At 35.2% G+C, this 23,761-nt stretch overlaps 1 protein-coding gene across 3 annotated transcripts in view; it reads left to right on the top strand.

Moving 5' to 3' along the window:
• Window positions 1-432: 432 nt before the first annotated feature.
• LOC138702824 (ras-related and estrogen-regulated growth inhibitor) overlaps window positions 433-23,761 on the top strand; it is a 161,359-nt gene continuing 138,030 nt past the window's right edge. For 2 of the 3 annotated variants that reach the window (XR_011332899.1, XM_069830136.1), the window contains exons 1-2: window positions 433-545; window positions 20,628-20,827. Coding sequence is in view for 2 of the 3 variants with exons in the window: in XM_069830136.1 (XP_069686237.1) it covers window positions 20,731-20,827 (97 nt within the window). In the remaining variant the exon portion in view is untranslated. Of the gene's footprint in view, window positions 680-20,627; window positions 20,828-23,761 lie in introns of all 3 variants that reach the window. The other variant, XM_069830137.1, reaches the window with a different exon arrangement.

The raw sequence follows: 23,761 nt of genomic DNA on the forward strand, positions 1-23,761 counted from the left end.
GTATCGTTCGCCATTTTTGTTCTTTCGTTGCCGAGCTACCATACGAGGAATCTATTTGCCACACCGTTAAACATTATCATGTCGTAGCTCCTATGATAATAAATCAAACGCTCTGTAATTCAGCAAATAATTGAGCGGCAAATAAAGTCCTCGTGTGCTTTCTGCGAACGCCAACGAAAGAGCCGAAATGGCGGGCGATTATATTAAGTATTTATCGAGCCTTAAGAAATTAATGTCTTCATAAGCGAATCACAAGACGCACACGTTTAAATGTAACCGACCTGCAACGCGATTGGCTGCCGGAAATTAGAGCTATCTAACGTTGACTCATTCCTGCCTCTGAAGCCCGTGCCACGTGATGTTCGTGGTCCTCCCCAGTCCCTCCACCAGCGCCGGCCGTCTGCTCGCTGTCGTATTTTTAGAGACGGTGCTCTCCCCTCTCTTCAGTGCGGCGACCGCCACAGCCCGCGCGAGATCTCCGTGCCGCCAACAGTTGACAGTCGCGTTGCCATGCAACAGTTGTGAGCAGCCCGCGTTGCTAGCAGGTAAGACAGGACTTCGCGGAGTACTTCGGCCTTTCCAGTGTCGTATTTGGCGGTGTAGTTCAGAGAACAGAGTTCGACTCGGGACAGACCCTTTTCATTTTCGCTTCTGAACAAAGGGAGTGAGAGTAAGTACGGTAAGTTGGCTACTGTAAGACATTGCAGATCGAATCTACACACCACATTCAATCTTCGATCTCTATACGCACCACTTATCAGTCATCTCATTTGCGTTGCGTTGCGTTTCTTAACTGATCAAATGAAACTAAGGAATGTAATGTACAAATTAAGTAAATATATCACATTGAATTGCCACAACTATACTTAATAAACATCTCGCACGTGTATATCTCAGTCCGTTATACTGGTGACAGACAACAGTCGCTAATCGCGATTAGCTCCGATCGCGATTACCGAAAATGTGGTGACAAATTAGGTCGCATCGGGTCAACAGCTGAATTACCACAGAGGAAACAATTTTCTCTATGTAAATAATAATAATAATAATAATAATAATAATAATAATAAATGATTTATTTAACCTGGCAGAGTTAAGGCCATACGGCCTTCTAGAACACTCAACCAGGAGTAAAACTGCGTTACAAAAAACACTACAAATTTAAAAAGTACACTACAATTTTACACACAAAACTGAATAAGATAATAATAATAATAATAATAATAATAATAATAATAATAATAATAATAAAATGTAAACAACAAGTAAGTAGAAATCAGACATAATATATAACATACAGAAAAAGGAGAAAGCATAATAAAATGTGAACAGCAGGTCAAAATACATGAGAAATATAAATTATAAAAAAATAAGACAATTATTGATAATAATAATGATAAAAAATAAGAATAGTAATAATAATAATACTAATAGTAGTAATAAAATAGTGCAGTACAAAGCATACAATGAATACAATATTTTTAAGTACACACAGTAAGGAAAATTATGATTATGTATAGCTCAACTTATCATATTAGAGATATAGCATTATCGGAAAATATGAAAACAAAAATATAAAATAAGTTAACTATCACTAGAACAGAAAAAAATGTGAATACGTGGAAACATGCAATACAACACTTGTCATAATAGTAAGTTAGTTTGGTAACTCGTCATAAGATAATTTTCTAACTTGGATTTGAAAGATTCCAATGTTGGGAAGCCCTTGACTTCAGGCGGCAGAGAGTTCCAGTGACGAGAGGTAGCAACAGTGAAATACGTATATCACAGTCGTATATGTTTGTTTCCCTCCTAGACAACACCTAAAGTTCATACTTTCTTTTGATGTTTGTTCATTGTTTTTTTTTCTTTTTTTTTTTTTTTTTTTGTTGTTTCTTGCAGCTTGATATGGGAATTTATTTGTTAAAATTGTTATATGCTGTACAATGTAAACTGATACAATTTATATCATTACTATTTATATTATTTTGAAAAGAGATTTTATAACCTATCAAGTTTATATCATCATGCAAAAAATTTATATTATATTGTGATAAAACATATTTTTAAAATCAACTCTAACCTCAACTATAGCTTCGTAATGGAGACTGAAATTGAAAATCTGAAAAAGAAATCAATTTCAGTTTGTAATCCATTATTTATTGAAATGAAACATCTTTCAACAGCCTTCTATTGCTTTCTACATATATGAAATATGAATAGTTCGTCTGTCATTTGTTAATATATTTATTTTTACTTTAAATTTCTCCACTACGTCTAATAGTAGCTAAATCCATTTTCTATCCATTCATTTTCGTTTCTATTTCATATAACACAATGGAAGGGGTAACAAAATTTCACAGCAGAAGCTATCACGGCTTCGTAAATAATATAAATCAAGGTGATTCGAAACCAAAGATTACTAAAATGTTACTTTCGTCCACTGGGCCGTGCCTCAGCGCGATTATCTTGTTCTGGGAACAGGATTTAGCTCCTGAGCGCGATCAGGACGGTGACACACTGCAAACCTGATCGCGATTAGGTCGATAATCGCGATTAGTGACTGTAGTCTGTCACCAGTATTACATACCTCAGTATGTCCAGCGGAGGGCTCTGCCGCAGTGTTGCCAATATCTGTCAAAGGTTCGGTTTGTTCAGACTTTTACTATATCTTGCATAGGTAGGTAGATTTGTCCTGGACAGTAGCGAAGAAAGGTATACTTTCCTAAGGTATTATTATCAAATATAGTTCAGTAAGTACTATTGATAACATCAGCTTTCCCGCGTAATGAAACGCGATGTTGGTACCACTGTGTCATGTCATTATTGCCCGTGAAAATATCGGAGAAAATGGTCTGTCGAGTATATAAGAAACGAAGGTTTCCAGTAACAGGCTCAGAAATCTAGTACAATTTCAATTTCATGGAATTCCAGTACCGACAAATATTGTCGATATTTGTCTCAGCTGCCAACATACTAGTTACAAAATCACTACCATTTGTAGTATTTGTCAGTATCGAAATTCGAAACGAAGTTGGCAAAAGAAAATTCAACTTACAAATTATAAAATCACCACAATCCACTAGCATATGTAGTAATGGGGGGAAAAATGGTTAGGTTTCACCCTTAGTGTAAAAACATGTTGGAGTTGTTCATCTCGCCTCTCCGAGTAGCGCACCTCGCCATTCACTCGCCGTGCATCTCGCATCAGCAGAAAATAGTGAAGCAATTCACCTCGCCATGATTCTCGCCGTTACGCGGACAATGAGTACAGATGTGAGATTCTCCATGAATACAACGTGGTAAATACCAATAAATTTATTGGTCGTACCTATTAGTACTTAAAAATGTTTACAAATTCTGACAGTGATGGCGATTTATCTACGAGTACTGCAATGAAGTGGTGGTTACTTTCCAACAGAAGAAGAAAATACAGCGTGCATCCAATCAATAAGGAACGCACTGAACTTGGTGAATTCTGTAAATTATATCAGCAGCTTAAGGCATTTCCAGATAGATTTTACGAATATTCAAGAATGTCTCAGTCAACGTACAATTACATCTTGATGCTAATAGAACCTAAAATCCAAAAAGTGTGCACTAACATACATAAACAACCAATCAGTGCTGAAGAGAGGTCCATAGTGACTCTCAGGTAATTAATAATTATACAGTATATAATAATGTACTATTATCAAAATTTATTACTTATTATTAGCAAAAATCTTTCACTGTCAATCACAATAAGAAACACATATTCTTTCAAAATATTGTACAAAAGTTTGACGTCGGTATAAACACTTTTTGTTCTGAAAACGAAATGAGTAATAATAATAATAATAATAATAATAATAATAATAATAATAATAATAAACTGCCCAACAAGTTAACAGAAAATGAACTAATTACTGCCACTGAAAGTCTTTATTTATCTCATTTACATTAACGCTTGTCAAGTTTTGGTACGACTTATTTCCTTATTAATTCCTCCTTATCCATGGCTGTAAATCCACACGGCAATATTTGTTATTAATAAATAATAATGTACACGGCCAGCAGTATCACAACTGTGCATTTACATTGAGAGGACGGATGGAGAGAATCATGACGTTCCGTTGCGACAACCGACCAATCAGAACGCTAGTTTCAAGCAGCTGCATCTTGAAAATCAAACCAGTTTGATTCCCGCTGAACGGCGAGATGCGCGGCGATATGCGTGGCGAGTTGAACAACTCCAACATGTTTTTACCCTTAGGGTATGAAGTAAGCTGACCCGGACTATACGTCTCGGCCTCCACAAAGGTCTTTTTCCCTCCGGCCTTCCAACTAACACTCTATATGCATTTGAACAATGAATAAGTTTGAATATATTATTTCGCGTCGAATCTGATGTGCTTCGTCATATCGACTTTGATGACATCATCAATGCTTTCTCTGCGAACGAAACCTTTATAATTCACAAGTAAGATGCATGTATTTTGATTCCAGTAATATATTATTTTCTGAATTGTAACATTTAATTTATAACGAATTTAAACTAAACATGACCTGTATAATAGTTCCTTGTAAATTATATGTGAGAGGTTGGGGAGGGGGAGGAAAATTTAGCACTGCCTGGAGGCGGCACTACACTAATCCGGACCTGCTCATAAGTGGTGCCTTATTGGTGTCACTGCCTTCTGATAGTTGATCAAACAACAACAACAACAAACTACAAACCCACCCTGCTCTATTCCCAACATAAACAGTGTTGCCAATTCAGCGGTTTTCCCGCTAAATCTAGTTTTTTTGGATAACCATATCGCGGGTAAAATTATATTATCCCGCTTAGCGGGAATACTAGCGGTTTTTAATCTTTACAATTTCTGAAATGAAATTCATGTTAGCATTATAAGCGGCTTTCATAATTACGTTTAATTCGTTCAGTGTGTGTTCTGTGAAATAATGGATGTGTTAATGTAGTGATAATTCCGAATGTTACCGTTAAAACCCAAAATCCGTCAAAATCAGTTTCAACTAGTAAAAACTAGTTTAAGCAAATAAAGATAGATAGAAAGTGAGTTTTCATATGATCTAGAATCAGTGTCAGGTTAGGTTTGGTTTGTTTAGGTTTTTGTTTGGTAAAAGCCTAAAAAAACCTAAACAAACCAAACCTGACCTGTCACTGATTCTGCATCTTACGAAAATTCGCTATCTACCTACCTACCTATCTATCTATGTATCTATCTATCTATCTATCTATCTATCTATCTATCTATCTATCTATCTATCTATCTATCTATCTATCTATCTATCTGTCTATCTGTCTATCTGTCTCTCTGTCTGTCCGTCCGTCCGTCCTTCCGTCCGTCCGTCCGTCCGTCCGTCCATCCATCCATCCATCCATCCATCCATCCATCCATCCATCCATCCATCCATCCATCCATCCATCCATCCATCCATCCATCCATCCATCCATCCATCCATCCATCCATCCATCCATCTATCTATCTATCTATCTATCTATCTATCTATCTATCTATCTATCTATCTATCTATCTTTTAAAACTAGCTTTTACTAGCTGAAACTGGTTTTGTCGGATTTTGGGTTTTAACGGTAACGTATATAGTGCAATAAGAATTTAAATAGGTTGTGTATATGATAAAAGTGTTCAAAATTGCTTTATAGCGCCACATTGGCAATGATAAAAGTGTGCAACATTCGTTACATTGGCGGGTGGATGCTCTATCTTGACCATCATTATTATTATTATTATTATTATTATTATTATTATTATTATTATTATTATTATTGGATAATAAGTATACATTAAAATCTGGAGATATTTGTTTAAAAAATCGCGGGTTTTCGAAAGCCATCTAGCGGGATTATACGAACAACTGTTGGCAACACTGAACATAAATTCCTGTTGGACTAGAGTTGAGCTTAAACGATATTTTCAAGTATCTGTGACAACTGTTACTGTGAGAATTAAATATCTGTGAATTTTTATAGGTGATTTTGTCACACTGATATTTTATATCGATACGTAGCATGTATTACACCGATATTTTGTCACACCGATAAAAATTAGCAGGAAATATTGAAGAGTAGTGAAATATGAATACGATTTCTCTATACACACCACTCATCAGTGATTTATATGGGAAAAATCCAACAAAGAAATTATGTATATGTACCATTAACAAATAAATACTTGCCTAACTGAACAGTAACATGACAATAGTAATACGCGTTACAAGAGCGGTATGTTGACGTTTTCGTGTTCGAGGAAAAGATTGAAAAAGCGAAACGTAGTTGAGCTTTTTAATTTCCGAGAACATGAAAACAAACATACCGCTCGTGTATCATACATTATTTTGTGCGAAGATCGTTTATTACATACCTGAAAGAGGAATTTCTAATTAGTTGCAATGAAATCTCCATCTTGGTTTCTGTTCAATGACGGCAACTTTGGAAAACAAATATATCTATCTACAACATTGTTCCTATGAAATGTTTTCTGTGTTTACTATACTCCAGCAGGCCGTGATATACGTCTGTCTTTTTTTTTCCCCCAGTCTATGATGAGTCTGGAATCTTGTTGATTTTTTCAGGGCTTCCTTAATGTTACTTGCATTACAAATGCAGTAACTTTTGTGGTGTTGTAGAGTTTACTTAATTTTTTAAAATATTTAAAAACAATAATTATCAGTGCAATTTATGTGAAATTGCAGTGGTAAGTTTCCAATTTATAATTATTACTATATTGAACGTCTCTAAAAATAATATGTTAAAAGCCTAAAGCAGTAAAATGAATATGACGCTTAAGCGGTAAGAATAGGGAAATTGTTATGTGTGTTACGTTGGGAATACTGAATGTGGTATTTCACACTTACCGCGTATTGGTTGTGTGCGGAAAGCAAGCAAATACGCACGATCTCGCACAAAAGTTAATCTCATGTACCAAGAGGTTATATTATAGATATTGAACCAGCTGATCATTTTTAAATGTAGTTGGGTATGGAGAAATTGAGGTTATATGATTATCCTAATCGTTTTAAAAATCGATCCTTTTTATTGTATATAATATAATGGATAAATTATTTTAAGTCGTGCATTAACATTATAATATTGAGTCATAGAATAAAAATTAACGAAACATAAGTATTCGGAAAAACATTGGAAAATAATTACAAAACGAAACAGTTGTTCAGACAGGATTTTACACAAGATTAAGTACTGGTAACCAATGGTGTTGTTATTTAAATCGTGTAATAACTACATCATTTATAATAAGATGGAGAAACTACCGCCAGATTGCTGTTATTGTATCATGCGCACGCGCAAACCTGCGACGTAGAGGAGAAAATATCAGTCACGGAGTACTGAATACGGAGGAGATTTCGATAGCGATATTTTGTCACAGATTTTTCGCGTCATCAGTCACAGGTTTACCTGTGATATTACACTCTTACTACGTCATACTACTTTTGACCAATAAAACGGTACGAAAGGAAGCATTTCAACCAATCATGGCTGCTTATCGCACAATTTTATCGCGTCCCTAGCATTTGTTTAATTTTATCGCGTCCCTAGCATTTGTTTCTTTGTTTGCCAACATTTGAAACTGCGCTGGTCTGGACGTCAAAAAAAATATGTATATATAAAATTACAAACCACTCCAGTCGATGCACAGCAGTTTCAAATATGACTCGCATTGGCATTCAAGAACAAGAATTAATAAAAATCACTGATCATACCTATGCATCTTCTGAAATCCGATTTACAAATAAATGAAGAGCACCATTCGGAAATCCTGAATAAGTTGAGGGATACACCATGTAGGCCTAAATCAACGAGTTCACTTCTATTACGCACACGTCCAATATAACATCAAATGAACCACCAACCACATTCGAATTTGAAAATTGTACATTCAATAATTATTCCTTTTAAAATTATTCATGTTTATTTTTATGTCATCGTCGTTAATTAAAACTTTTCTAACACTTGTGTACAGTATATTATTTAGGTTATGTTATAGCTTCTGCTATATGATATTATGGATAGTCACGTATCAGAGATTGTTTAATATTAAGATTTATTGAAATCATCTGTCAAGTGACGTTGATTACTGGGATCCGGATGATTGAAGTGGAATGTTGCATTTTAATAAAAATGAAACTGAATCAACAAAGCCTTCTTGACTAGTAACATTGCCATCGTGTATAATAGAACGAGAACTTCTAGACGAGAAGGCATTGCTCACTACTGCCATCTAGCATGCATCTAGCGTAATATCTGTAATGTTGAGAAGGTACAATAATACATTTGAAGACAGTTGTATTTTCATAAGTCAATTAATATTTTATTGTATTGGAGTACTTCGTTACTTCTAATCTTTATATACTTTCTTCTAATCGTGTAATAGTCAATTAAATCCCACTCGAGTTTTGATTTTCTCTAGATAAATCAAAACGTCTAGTGAGATTACTGTTGACAAAAAAATACCTGTGACAAAATATCGGTTTGTGAAATATCGACCATCCCTATGTTGGACACAGTGACATTTCAAAGTGGGTCTTCGACGTGAAAACATGAAGCTAGAGCTGTTCGGGTGAAGAACTGGTATACTAACATCAGGGAAAACTGAAGTATTATTAGGAGACCTGCCCCCATCCTAAATTCCAATTAGACACACTGGTCGTGGATCTGGTCGCGTTGCACGTGGGTGAAAGAGATGAATTGTCACTTCGGACAGGTGCAGGGGCCTCTGTTAACAAGGTCGAGTCGGCTGCAATCTGCCAGGTCGTCACTCGGAAGGCCTTACGAACCTGAGCGGGGCGCAAAAATAGAACACTAGCCTGTTGTGACGTGTCAGACACGTGCGAGGTTTACAATGGCGCCACGGTCAAGGATCCCATTCCGACAATGGAAATGCTTGCTAATTATCCACCCGTTCATTTTACATAATTCCACAGTCTAGTATATAGTCACGAAGCTCAATACGTAGTAAATATGCATCCATAGATATACTGGTTTCGGTGTAAGAAAAATCCAAATATAAACATAAGCACGTTGCTGTCATACCCGTGATTGGCTCCCAGTCGAAACACTCACATGGCGCTGGAAAATATAGTTCGTATTTGGAAACCGCAATCTTGTATTATTTGAAAATAAAAAATTGAATTATAGTTGTTAAATACGATGAAACATTTCACTTCACTCATATGTAAAACGCTATGTAAAAGAAGAGCTACTTTTATATTTTGTTATGTACTATGAACGCGGATGAATACCAACAGTAATACCGAGGTAGTCTGTTCTTGTAACAAGCTGGCGTCAATTGAGCTCGTAGTTGTTCACGTAAGCACGTGGTACTGAAGTATGGCTTCTGCATCCTCAACTGTCCTTTGTGAAGACATAAGACTTAAAAATAATTTAATTACAGTAATTATAAAGTAAATGTTTCCTAAGCAAAAGAATGCGTAGTAGTGAGGTTAGGCCTCTTGACGAGTAACGGGAAATGTTTAACATGAAACAGAATGTACAACAGTAGGCGGGAACATGTACTGAGAATCTATGGCGCCAAACAGCGGCCAATGAAGCCTCACTTCAGTCACGTGCTATTGTTTATATTAGGATTTTTCTTACAGCGAAAAGATTATAGTTGCTAACCACTAGGATCGCTAATATCGCATCATTACAAACAATGCGAAATAGTACCTGCACAGTCTATTGTTCCTAGCACCCTCACAACTCAAGCTTCGTGACTGTATATACTAGACTGTGGTAATTCATTATTCACTGATTTCTTAATTAACAAAGGCCCAATTGTATGGACATGGAATAAAGTCATATTAAAATTAATTTCATAGTTACGAGAGAACTGTATTGTATGAACTCTGAAGATATCTTCCGAATAAGCTACTCCAAGCTTTCAGTCGTTGTTAAAGTGTTATCTAGAGAATAAATTATAAAATGGCAGCAGCATTGGAAATGAATCTCTAATACTGATTGTGAATTAGTTCCAGTTGTACGAACACGGAATAAAGTTCTGATAAAATTAATTCCATGGTTATGCGAGAAATGTGTTGTACAAACAATGCATTATTCGGAGGATAACTTCAGAATAAGCTATTCCATGCTTTTAGTAGTTGTTAAATTTATATCTAGAGAATAAAATATAAAATGGCAGCAGCACTAGACATGAATCTCTGATAGTGATGATGAATTACATATAATGTATTTTTAGAGTTCGGAAACAAAGAAATTTAAGGCACAGTCTTTATCTATTAAACGAGTGTAACAATGAAGAATTTCTGGCAAGATTCAGTCTAAAAATGGATACTGCTTAAAGCGTGCTGGGATTGATTAATGATTATTGGAACATATAACACACAGGCAAAAATTGTTCACAATTTCATCATTACAAAGAAATTGTAATTTTTTAAATAATTAAAATTGAATTTAAGCAAATTCATAGCACACTATTACATCAGTATTACGTTTTGCATTATTATAACCTAGCTACAGACTCCCATGCTCTTGTCTTTTATTTAAAAGTTATGGCATCAGTTTTTGCTTTCTAGCACGTTCTTATAGTCATTCACTATCACAACTAGCTTAAGTGTAATCTTCTATCTAATAATTTTGACTTCTAATTTATTTTGATTTACTCATTTCTTTATAACAAAATCTGTACACAAAATAATAATATGTTCAGAAAATAAATTTCAACAATTACTGGTATTCTGAATGCACTTTATAAACAAAACACCATCTAAAATATTGCCAACTTCTGTTCCAATTAGGCTAACTATGGAATAGATAACCTTGGAATAAACGAACGTCATACAACACGGAGCTCTATTTATTCTATAGTTAGGCTATTCCATGAATAGTTATTCCAAGATTTATTCTGCGATCATACAACTCGGCCTTACTATAATATATTTTTGAAAACGCGGAAACAAAAGAAAATAAGTCATAACAGACCTGACATGAATATGACGATGAAGATTTCCCGCAAGATTTAGACTAAAAATGGACACTGTTTTAAGCATACTGGAATTAAACAATGATGATTTGGAACACATGACAGATAGCAAAGTAAAAATAGTTCACATTATTATCACTGTAAAGAAGTGATAATTTTTTTTAAATAATTGAAATTAAATTTTTAACAAATTCATAAGCCATTATTGTAATATTATAATATCAGTATCACGTTCTGAATTCCTGTATGTTTTAGTCTGGGCATTAAATAACCTAGCTACAGACACTTATGCTCTTGCCTGTGATAGACGTTATGACTTATGACGTCAGTTTTCTTCCTAGCACCTTATTATAGACGTTCACTATCTCAACTAGCTTAAAAGTATCTCCTACCTTATAGTTTTGATTTCTAATTCATTTTTATTCATATTAATTTCTTTATAATAAACTCCCTAGACAAAATAGTAATCATATGCTCAGATATATTTAAAAAGTGCTGGTATTGTGAACGCACTTTATAAACAAAACACCATCTAAAGTATTGCCAACTTCTGTTTCAATTCTAACTACGGAATATATAACCTTGGTCAGATATCACAAGAGTTCTCACCTGGTCGATAATTCACTAAATGAAAGTTCCTAGCTCAAAATAAAATGTTATAACCTCAAATACTAATTTGTTTAATTTTGCTGCTTCAGTAATAAAAAAATTCCACAGATATTGTGAAATATTAATCGTGAATTTCATACTGCCAAGGCCATGCCGTTCAATGAAATAATTATTAAATTAGTAACTAAAATATCTTATTTAATAGTGATATAATTACATCAACTCTTCATGTATTATTACCCACGAAACAGTCTTATTCAAATAGCACACGAGTTCTCATCTCTTTGGATAATTCGCTCCTAAATTCGATGCCAGAAGTCATAGAAGGTCGTAGTAATGGTTAGCATGAAACGAGCGGGCCTGGATTCAAATCCTGGTTGAGACAAGTTATCCTGTTAAGATTTTTCTGGGGTTTTCCCTCAACCCATTAAGAGCAAATGCTGGGTAATTTCGGTGCTGGACACTGGACCCATTTCTCTGGCATTATCACCATCTCATTCAGACGCTATACAACCATAACAGATGAATTTTGAATTGAATTGAATTTATTTATTTAATACTTTTCACTTGAGCTACATTAGGAATTGCAACCCGAAAGAGCAGAAGCTCGTGCTCGGGCGCAGTTCAGATCAGTTATACAAAATATATCACAAAATTAAGAGAGTTCATTGAGCACAATAACATTAATAAATGGTAAAATACATACAGCATGTAATAATAGGGTCTATATACAAATAGAAAATACAAAAGCACATGAATATTAGAGTATCAATTTTTAACTCAATTAGCTTAAGCATTTAAATAATTAATCTGATTTGTTTCTTAAATATATGTGTGTTAAGTGTACTTAGGTGAGGGTTAGGTCTAATTAATGCATTATATATTTTGGGTCCAAAACTTCTGCTGTGTTTTAATCCAGCAGTTGTGTGGCATTTGGGAGTATTTAGAAAGAAACTGTAGTTTTGTCTCGTATGGTATTCATGAGGATCAAATTTAAATTTATTGAGATTTTTTATGGAAATAAATCAGCAATGTTTGTTCATAAATTTGTTCTAGATTTCATACACCAAATTCCTGAAAAATTAATTTTGTTGGGTAATCGAAAGGTTTATATAGACAAATTTTTATAATTCTTTTTTGGAGCAAATTTAAAGGATGGAGAGTCGATTTGAAAAAGCGTCGTAAAATAAGTATTAAAAAACTCATAAAAGCTAACGGAGAACACAGGCCTTGTTAGATTGGGTGTAGTGTAGAATTCGAGTCATGTATGAAATGTAATGAGGTGTTAATTTTTTTTGTTCGAATTTACTTGCACCACCCTGTAATGCCACGTGTAATAAAGAGCCACTGACTTGCATTGTGTGAAGAATGTACATAAAACCCATTAGAAATGAAGACATCAAACAATGTGTCAGACAGTTACAACTTGCTGAAAGAAGTTAAGAACAAGCCAGCAATTGAAAAAGAGTGTTCAACAGCTAGTAGAGACGAGGCTGACCGCAAAGTGTGCCTCTAACCGAGCGCTCCCAATATTATTCACGCAAGAACTTCACTTGTCTGGCTGGCGCTTTCTTTAACCTCAAATCCGTATTCCTAGAACACTGCTTGGCTGTTAAAAGCAGCGGTTTACAAACTTAAGTCATAATATTGTATCTAAAGCATATATTATGTACGTTAATAGAACGGAAAATGTTTAATTCGAACTCCTTCCTAGGGAATTAAAATAAATTCGAACTATACAAATTCCAATCAGCTAAAGCGTGATGAAAATCAGTTGCATACTGTAATTCACAGCAATTAACATTGTCTTGTCATTATTTATTTAGTACAGCATGATAAAAGTTGTTTTCATATAATTTATGATTATGTTTGAGTCGTTTATCATTATATTTTAACGGTCTTACTAATAAAAACTCTATATACAGACGTTTAACTGTCTTATACTTATACAATGAGTAGCTCGTTTATAAGTCGTGAGTAAATTTCTTACTATAGTCCCGTTGCTCTAATTTCCGGCAGCCAATCACGTTGCAAGTCGGCTACCTTTAAACGTGTGCGTCTTGTGATTAGCTGAGGAAGACGTTATTCATTTCTTAAGGCTCGATAAATCCTTAATATAATCGCCCGCCATTTTGGCTCTTTCGTTGGCGTTCGCAGAAAGCACACGAAGACGTTATTTGCTGAATTACAGAGCGTTTGATTTATTATCATAGGAGCTACGACATGATAATGTTTAACGGTGTGGCAAATAGATTCCTCGTATGGTAGCTCGGCAACGAAAGAACAAAAATAGCGAACGATACTACCTACCTAGACTTTATAGAGCCTTCACTTCCTACGACGTAAGCAAAGAGGAGTCACGCCGGGAATAACAGCGTCGCGACTATAATAATCACTACATACGTCGTGTATATCAATATAACAGTTGCACAGCTACGTTATAGTTTCGTCATTACTTCATTACGAAAGGTAATAGAATATCTGAGGTCCTCTATTGCATCCGGTAGAGCGCTCTAGTGTGGCGTGTTAAGTATCGACAGTACAACTGGCTCTAATCGATTACCACACTATATTTTGGTCAAAGAGTACAAGCAACAGCAATATTATTCTAAATAATTTCGAGGGAAAAATTGTTCCGGAGCCGGGTATCGAACCCGGGACCTTTGGTTTAACGTACCAACGCTCTACCACTGAGCTACTCGGGAACTCTAACCGACACCGAAATTATTCAAATCAACTTTACAGGGAGTTATACCTGAAATCTTGATTTGCATATACACGTCACTGTTCGTTAACAGAAAACCACAATTTAAGTCACACAGAGTTAGTGTGCACTCGAAGTTGGTTGCTTGACGGTTGTCAGCCCACTTTGAGGTCTGTGGATATAGAGGGAAAAATTGGATCGGTGTCGGTTAGAGTTCCCGAGTAGCTCAGTGGTAGAGCGTTGGTACGTTAAACCAAAGGTCCCGGGTTCGATACCCGGTTCCGGAACAATTTTTCCCTCGAAATTATTCAAATCAACTTTACAGGGAGTTATACCTGAAATCTTGATTTGCACAATATTATTCTAATTATTCTGTGCTCTTTGGTTTGTTCTTCTGTGGTTACTAGGCAACCATCATCATAAAATGACAGTCGATACGAACAGCTGTTAGAGGGGCGGCCATTTTTTCTCTATATACAACGCTTAAACAAGGGGTTTCGTATATATAACTACTGCAAAGCAATTCCCATTGTATAGTTACAGCCTGTTTATACGTCCATAGCTTATTCACGGTTTATTAGTAACGTTTTCTGTCTCAACTGTGTATAAGTCTCGAATAAAAACTATACACAGTTTATTAGTAAGACCGTAAGATTATTTTCTTCCAATCCTTGTCTAAAAGTTAGTGTTATCGTGCATGTCACTTGAAACTCGTTCAGTCCGCAGACCGGTGGATAAAACTCTAGCAGTGTGCTTTCATAGGAATGGACTGAACGCGTTTTGGATGACATTTTTCAAGTGGAGAAACTGGTAATTTTTGTTTGTACAATATAGAATTGTCGCCCTTGGTGGTCTTATTTTCAGCGTGCTAGTACTAGGGATGAGTTTCGAGGGTTTACACCTGGCTGAGGACCATCATAGATTTTAAGGGCGATAAAATCTTCGTCCGCGAGAGAAGTTAATCTACAACAGTGCTTCTCAAATCTTTTCCATCGCTGAACCTGTTGTTATTATTATTATTATTATTATTATTATTATTATTACATCAGCTGCTTGTCTATGCGGATGACGTGAATATGTTAGGAGAAAATCCACAAACTATTAGGGAAAACATAGGAATTTTACTGGAAGCAAGTAAAGAGATAGGTTTGGAAGTAAATTCCGAAAAGACAAAGTATATGATTATGTCTCGTGACGAGAATATTGTACGAAATGGAAATATAAAAATTGGAAATTTATCTTTTGGAGAGGTGGAGAAGTTCAAATATCTTGGAGTAACAGTAACAAATATAAATGATACTCGGGAGGAAATTAAACACAGAATAAATGTGGGAAATGCCTGTTATTATTCGGTTGAGAAGCTTTTGTCATCTAGTCTGCTGTCAAAAAATCTGAAAGTTAGAATTTATAAAACAGTTATATTACCGGTTGTTCTTTATGGTTGTGAAACTTGGACTCTCACTTTGAGAGAGAAACATAGGTTAAGAGTGTTTGAGAATAAGGTGCTCAGGAAAATATTTGGGGCTAAGAGGGATGAAGTTACAGGAGAATAGAGGAAGTTACACAACACAGAACTGCACGCATTGTATTCTTCACCTGACATACTTAGGAACATTAAATCCAGACGTTTGAGATGGTCAGGGCATGTAGCACGTATGGGCGAATCCAGAAATGCATATAGAGTGTTAGTTGGGAGTCCGGAGGGAAAAAGACCTTTAGGGAGGCCGAGACGTAGATGGGAAGATAATATTAAAATGGATTTGAGAGAAGTGGGATATGATAGAGGCTGGATTAATCTTTCTCAGGATAGGGACCAATGGCGGGCTTATGTGAGGGCGGCATTGAACCACCGTGTTCCTTAAAAGCCAGTAAGTAAGTATTATTATTATTATTATTATTATTATTATTATTACTGTTGTCATCATACATTTATTGATATGGAGTAACTTAAAAACTGAAACTGCATTAATTCTGCATACACACATTGTCAAAATCTTGCAATTTTAATTTGATTGAAATTACAAATTTAATACAGACTAATCAGTACTATGAAACTTTATAAGAACTATAAAAAAATAAAAGAATTATTTTTAAGATTGAAACGTTGAAAATTTAATTCAAATAGGCTATATGTATATTTTTATTGATCATTTATGTGCCCTGGACCTCTATTGTGGGTAGATGACCTGGTTGATGCTTATTACATAATTACACAATTTTAACAACTTTTCAGGAAATTCAGAACATTCCTAGACCAGCACGAATCGTCAGAATAGAATTTTATTATTGAGCAATGAACATAGTTTACATTAGTAACCGTACCCCGTTGTTACGTCACACAACAATTTCGCGTAAGCCATACTTTAATGTTGTAACAAATTAATACTCTCGCGTACGTATTTCCTTTTAAATAGTGTGTAATTTTACTAGAATATTTGAATCCGTAGCTAATTAATAATTTCACTGCTTAAACAATGGAGTCGATTAAGCAATTTAAAAGATCTGACGGATTTTCAACATTCTGCTGACAAGAATATTTTCTGGCTTTAAGGAATTCAAATGTCAGAATAGGGCGGAAATCGGCTGAGTTGGCAACACTGAGAGAATCTATAATAGAAATGCGTTGCTGCTACAGAACTTCTGTTGATGTAGTGTGGCTCAATTCATTGTTGCGTCACACGCTCTTATATGATTCCCGCCTCGCTTTTCTGCTATTGTTGTTGCTGTTTCGGCAAGCTCTGTGACAAAGGATCACCACCGATCTAGACTTCTATGCTAACGACAGAAAGTGAGTACTTTCAAATATTTTATAGAAATCTCGAATTCATTCCGATTTTCCTTCTGTAATTCTGAACATTTTGTTCTCAATATGGAGCTAGTTCGTGAGATCGAGTAATAACATTTAAAAAACCCGTAAGATGCGCTGATGGCAGAACGACGCGATATATTATGTACACATTACTGGGTTCTATTGTACACATTCTGAATTCGAAATTTGTTTGTGGATTAGTAGATGTGGAGCCAATCACGGTATTTTATATTTACGTTATTTCTTTACATTTGGATGAGATGCTTGAAATAGCGTCCATCATTGTGATTACAGCCCTTATAGCTTCGCATTAAGAATTAACGTAAGCTCACTCATATTATTTGCATTGTTAAAATTTTCTTCAGAAGATGTGTAGTTAGGACTTTTTCCAATGCTGGTTACTTACTTACTTACAAATGGCTTTTAAGGAACCCGAAGGTTCATTGCCGCCCTCACATAAGCCCGCCAGCGGTCCCTATCCTGTGCAAGATTAATCCAGTCTCTATCATCATATCCCACCTCCCTCAAATCCATTTTAATATTATCCTCCCATCTACGTCTCGGCCTCCCTAAAGGTCTTTTTCCCTCCGGTCTCCCAACTAACACTCTATATGCATTTCTCGATTCGCCCATACGTGCTACATGCCCTGCCCATCTCAAACGTCTCGATTTTATGTTCCTAATTATGTCAGGTGAAGAATACAATGCGTGCAGTTCTGTGTTGTGTAACTTTCTCCATTCTCCTGTAACTTCATCCCGCTTAGCCCCAAATATTTTCCTTAGCACCTTATTCTCAAACACCCTGAACCTATGTTCCTTTCTCAGAGTGAGAGTCCAAGTTTCAGAACCATACAGAAGAACCGGTAATATAACTGTTTATAAATTCTAAATTTCAGATTTTTGGACAGCAGACTGGATGATAAGAGCTTCTCAACCGAATAATAACACGCATTTCCCATATTTATTCTGCGTTTAATTTCCTCCCGAGTGTCATTTATATTTGTTACTGTTGCTCCAAGATATTTGAATTTTTCCACCTCTTCGAAGGATAAATCTCCAATTTTTATATTTCCATTTCGTACAATATTCTGGTCACGAGACATAATGATATACTTTGTCTTTTCGGGATTTACTTCCAAACTTTCCAATGCTGGTACTCAATATAAATAAATATAGGAGATTGACTCTACCATTGCCTTCAGGCAGGGCTGGGCAGTATTTGAAATACATTTGTATTTTGTAATTTGTAAGGATTTTCGAAAATATTTTGTATTTAAATACATAAAATTGATGTATTTCGTATTTCAAATACTTAAAATACTTTTTTTTTCTTCTTGTGCTTCAAGTTTTGGATTTGGATTTGAAGAATGAACTTTTGTCTTATTTGCCTATCCATTTCAGATCTACTAGTTTTCTTGCCACAACTGATTCCCTTAATGCCATAAAGAAATTTCCAGCAGCATCAAGGATCCATCACCCAACACTTGCTAAGTGTTCAGCATTATGGAATGCGTCTAGGAGACCCAAATCCTCAGAAATTATAATATCAGATGTCTTGAAATATTCATCAAAGTTTCCTTGCCCAACTCGATGGATTTCTCTTTATGACTCAGTTTCTCAAAAATTGCAATTCAAACATGATATAAACAGGTGTAACAGAGAACTGCTCACACATATTCTGTGTCCTCTTCTTATCATTTGGTGAGGCAGTGTCAGAGAGCCATCTCGTCTTCAATGGCAAAGGGACAACCCTGTGCAGTCCAGAGAATTACCCAAAAGTGAAACAAGCTTTATAAAGTATAATACAAGTTTGTGTTCCTCTGCAGCTGTAGAAAGACTGTTCTGTTTTGCAGGAATTATTCATTCACAAGCAAGGGGATCCTTATCTGATAAACTTCTTGAAAAATTGTTTTTTTAAGGGAGCAGTAATTATTCATATGTAGCATAATTTCATTGCTGACTAGGAAAAGGAAGAATGTTCAGTTTCAGTGTTTATATAAAATTTCGAGGTAAAAATACTTTTAATGTTAATATAATATTTTAGATTTTCAGTAATATTCTTACTTCTTTAGGCCTATATATTGTATCGATTATTTCAAATACAAATGTATTTTGAGTATTTGAAATAAAAATGTATTTTGGTTAATTTTTTTAAAGTATTTTGTTTTTGTATTTCAAATACAATTTTTTGAAGTATCGTTTCCAATTCACTGTGGGCTAAAGCAAGGAGATGCACTATCACCTTTACTTTTTAACTTTGCTCTAGAGTGTGCCATTAGGAAAGTCCAGGATAACAGAGAGGGTTTGGAATTGAACGGGTTACATCAGCTGCTTGTCTATGCGGATGACGTGAATATGTTAGGAGAAAATCCACAAACGATTAGGGAAAACACGGGAATTTTACTTGAAGCAAGTAAAGAGATAGGTTTGGAAGTAAATCCCGAAAAGACAAAGTATATGATTATGTCTCGTGACCAGAATATTGTACGAAATGGAAATATAAAAATTGGAAATTTATCCTTTGAAGAGGTGGAAAAATTCAAATACTGTAACAAATATAAATGATACTCAGGAGGAAATTAAACACCGAACAAATATGGGAAATGCCTGTTATTATTCGGTTGAGAAGCTTTTATCATCCAGTCTGCTGTCAAAAAATCTGAAAGTTAGAATTTATAAAACAGTTACATTACCGGTTGTTCTGTATGGTTGTGAAACTTGGACTCTAACTTTGAGAGAGGAACATAAGTTAAGGGTGTTTGAGAATAAGGTGCTTAGGAAAATATTTGGGGCTAAGAGGGATGAAGTTACAGGAGAATGGAGAAAGTTACACAACACAGAGCTGCACGCATTGTATTCTTCACCTGACATAATTAGGAACATTAAATCCAGACGTTTGAGATGGGCAGGGCATGTAGCACGTATGGGTGAATCCAGAAATGCATATAGAGTATTAGTTGGGAGGCCGAGGGAAAAAGACCTTTAGGAAGGCCGAGATGTAGATGGGAAGATAATATTAAAATGGATTTGAGGGAGGTGGGATATGATGATAGAGACTGGATTAATCTTGCTCAGGATAGGGACCGATGGCGGGCTTATGTGAGGGCGGCAATGAACCTCCGGGTTCCTTAAAAGCCAGTAAGTAAGTAAGTATTTTGTGTTTGTATTTCAAATACTTGGATATCAGTCAGTATTTTGCCCAGTGTTGCCTTCAGGTAAACACAAAGGACTGAGGCGATAGGAATGTAATATTCCGCTTGCTAGCGTCCTTGCAAACGACTAACTCCACTTAACTAGCCATTCTAGTCATTCTGTCATCATTTGTATGTCTTGTTCGTACAGTCAAGTGCATCCATTCTGAGAAAAAACATGAAAGCCTGGAAATTTATGTTAAAAAAGAATCGCAACATTCAATGTATGATCGCTGTTGTTTCTTCATTCTGGATTTAGAAAATTAATCTGATTCGTTCATTATTACTTGTGCATGTATAATTATTCTGATGTGGAAATTATTTCTGTTTAGGATATCGGCTACGTTCCCGTAGAACTACAAAAGCATACGCTTAGCGCCCCAGGGGGGGCCCTGGATGACCCCTTAGGGGGCGCCACGTGAAGTGTTGGTGATCATGACCTCGAATGCGATTCGTGGGATCCGGCGCAAGAAGTCCTCTCTGTCAGAGGTGAAGGTGGCCGTGCTCGGAGCGCCAGCAGTTGGCAAGAGTGGTAAGTACAACCCTTCCTTACTAATACAGGGTAGCGTGAGTAGGGTGAAAAGTTGTTGGAAGACATCTATCATGTGTAACAACAAGGATCAATCAGGTTTCCATCACAGAAATTTGGAAAAGATTTCAGCAAATCATTTGCTTGTTCCCTGAAGACCTGGGTATTCCGCATCACAGGTCTTCGGGAAGGAAGTCCACGCCACTCGGCAAACACAGTAAACAATGTACGTCAGTGATGTCAAAGCAAGCACATTTTTCTGACCTTGACGTCGTGCGCGGGCATTAAGCGCTAGGTATGCTAGGAGGAATAAGCAGCCTGTTGAATTAAGAAAACAGTGGTGCACAAACTTCAAACGGAACGTGAAATTTTATGTCGTTATTTTTACATGGCTTCTTTCTGTTTAATATTATCTAGGCCCGATTGTATAAACCATTTAATCTTAGATCAGAGGTTAAATTGATCCTTGTTTCAGCTGAACTTGGAATTTTGTGTTGTATAAAGTCTAATCTGAGATTAATTTATCTCAAACTAAAGTCAACTTTGACTGAAGAAATTTCTCCGATTAAGTTAGATGATCCAAGTTCAGTTATTTCTTTTCTGTTTGAAATATACGAGTGACAGATTGTGCAAATAAAATATCCATTATTATTAATATTAATAGATATGATAGGTACATTTATATATAATATTTCTTTCAATTTCTTGCCTTAATACACAATCTTATATTTTATAAGGCTCTATCGTGTTCAGCAGTATCAAATAACATAACCTATAATTATATTATGTTTATAACAACCATTAATTATTAATGGATATGATAGGTACATTCATAAATGTTCAATTAACTGTATTACTAAACGAAAATTGTCGTTTTATAAAGCTTTATTATGTTTAGCAATATCAAACACCATAACATAACTCGGAGAATAGTCAACCTTCTTATTGTCCGCCATTATTTACATTGCACAAAAAACCAGTGTCTCCAACAGAGTGTGCGGAAAGTCGCCAAAATGTAGTTGTAAAGTCGCTAGATTTCTCATTATCAACAAAGAAAGATTAAATTTTGTCACTATGGGGTGCTAAAAAGGTCACTAAATCCTATTTAAGCAATATAAAAGTTAAAAGAAATTGTTGTTGCAAAAGAGTTAAAGTCGCTAGATTGGCAACACTGAACAAACTTGTCCGCGCGTCACGTATTTCACCTGTTTATGCAATGTTGCCAAATCATTTTCACGTGAACTTAGATTGCATTTGAACCAAGGTAATTTGATCGCAGAAAAGTTTTATACAATACAAGAAGTGTCTGAACTCGGTTCACTTTTCGATCTTCGATCAAAGTTGATCTTTAGTCAGGGAGTTTTATACAATTGGGCCTATCTATATTGTCTGTAAAACAAAAGTACTAACACTGATTTCTTAATATTGCACTTGTGTTTTAAATCTTAATAACATAATAGAGAGTTAAGAAGGAATATTCACTTAAATTCCATAGTAGTTTAATATGATACTGTATTAAGTGGATGAAACACTTCACTCATAAAGAAAGTGATATTCCAAAGAAAGAGATTGAGTATCACATGATAAGTTGGAATTGGTATTGATGGTATCTTTAGCCTTATAAAAGTAATCAATAAACTAATCAAAACGATATTACAGTACAAAACAAAGTTACCTAGGTGCTGTATATGTTTTAAGTGTAACTAATATTACATAACAAAACTCTTATCGCATTATGCTTTTAAGGTGATATTTGTGAGCAACTTCCTATCATCAGAATATTAAATTATTTTCTCGAAATCTGCTGAAGCTATACAACACATGGGCACGTATCTTTTGCTTATAATGCAACAGTAGTTGCTTTGTTAATTCATTTCCTTGCAAACAATTTCCATGCGAATATTTTCAAAATTTTCAATACACTATCTTCAGTAATACGTATATACGGTATATTAGATTTACGAAAACATTCTGTAAGGCTACTAAATAAATAGGCCTATACCTGAAAATTTCACTTTTCTATACGAAAAGTTGAGAAAATATTTCTTTTGAATAAAAAAATCAAACTCGTGAAAAATGAGCATTAAAATTAAAACTTACAGTCTTATAATGCACTCAGGCAAATCTAAGAATTAACATGGATACAGTTTTAATAAGTTCTCTTCCCTTTATCCATTGAATCAGTGCTGGCCATCCCTGAATATAGCTCGACCAAGCGGCATATACCACCTCTTTCGTTTGTCTCTTTCCTTTCCTCTGTAAAGCGCTCAGGCTCTCCTGAGCTCTAAAGCGCGCGCTTGCTCCTATGGGCATCAATTGACATAACTGATGTACAGTATTATCGGTTATTAATTGGCAAGCTAGGGAACGCCATTTCGAACGACTATGATACTGTACCACGATTTAACATCACCATTACGTACACGCTATCTTAACAGCATATAAATTATTTGTAACATTAAAATTATATTTAAAAATCACTTAAAAATAAAATAATGAAGTCAAAATAAAAATTTTAACCAAAAACATGTATTTATATTATATAACCGCGAAAGGTAGGCTACTTTTCTTCATTATTTTCATCATATAGGTCAGTGATGTCAAAGCAAGCGCATTTTTCTGACCTTGACATCGTGCGCGGGCATTAAGCGCTAGGTATGCTGGGAGGAATAAGCAGCCTGTTGGATTAAGAAAACAGTGGTGCACAAACTTCAAACGGAACGTGAAATTTTATGTCGTTATTTTTATATGGCTTCTTTCTGTTTATTTTCTATATTGTCTGTAAAACAAAAGTACTAACACCTATTTCTTAGCCTAATATTGCAGTTGTGTTTTAAATCTTAATAACATAATAAAGAGTAAAGAAGGAATATTCACACGAATTCCATAATAACTACAACTATACTGTACTAAGTGAATTAAACACATCATTCATAA

This window comes from Periplaneta americana, chromosome 7 (assembly GCF_040183065.1).
Source record: "Periplaneta americana isolate PAMFEO1 chromosome 7, P.americana_PAMFEO1_priV1, whole genome shotgun sequence".
Classification (NCBI taxonomy): Eukaryota; Metazoa; Arthropoda; class Insecta; order Blattodea; family Blattidae; genus Periplaneta; species Periplaneta americana.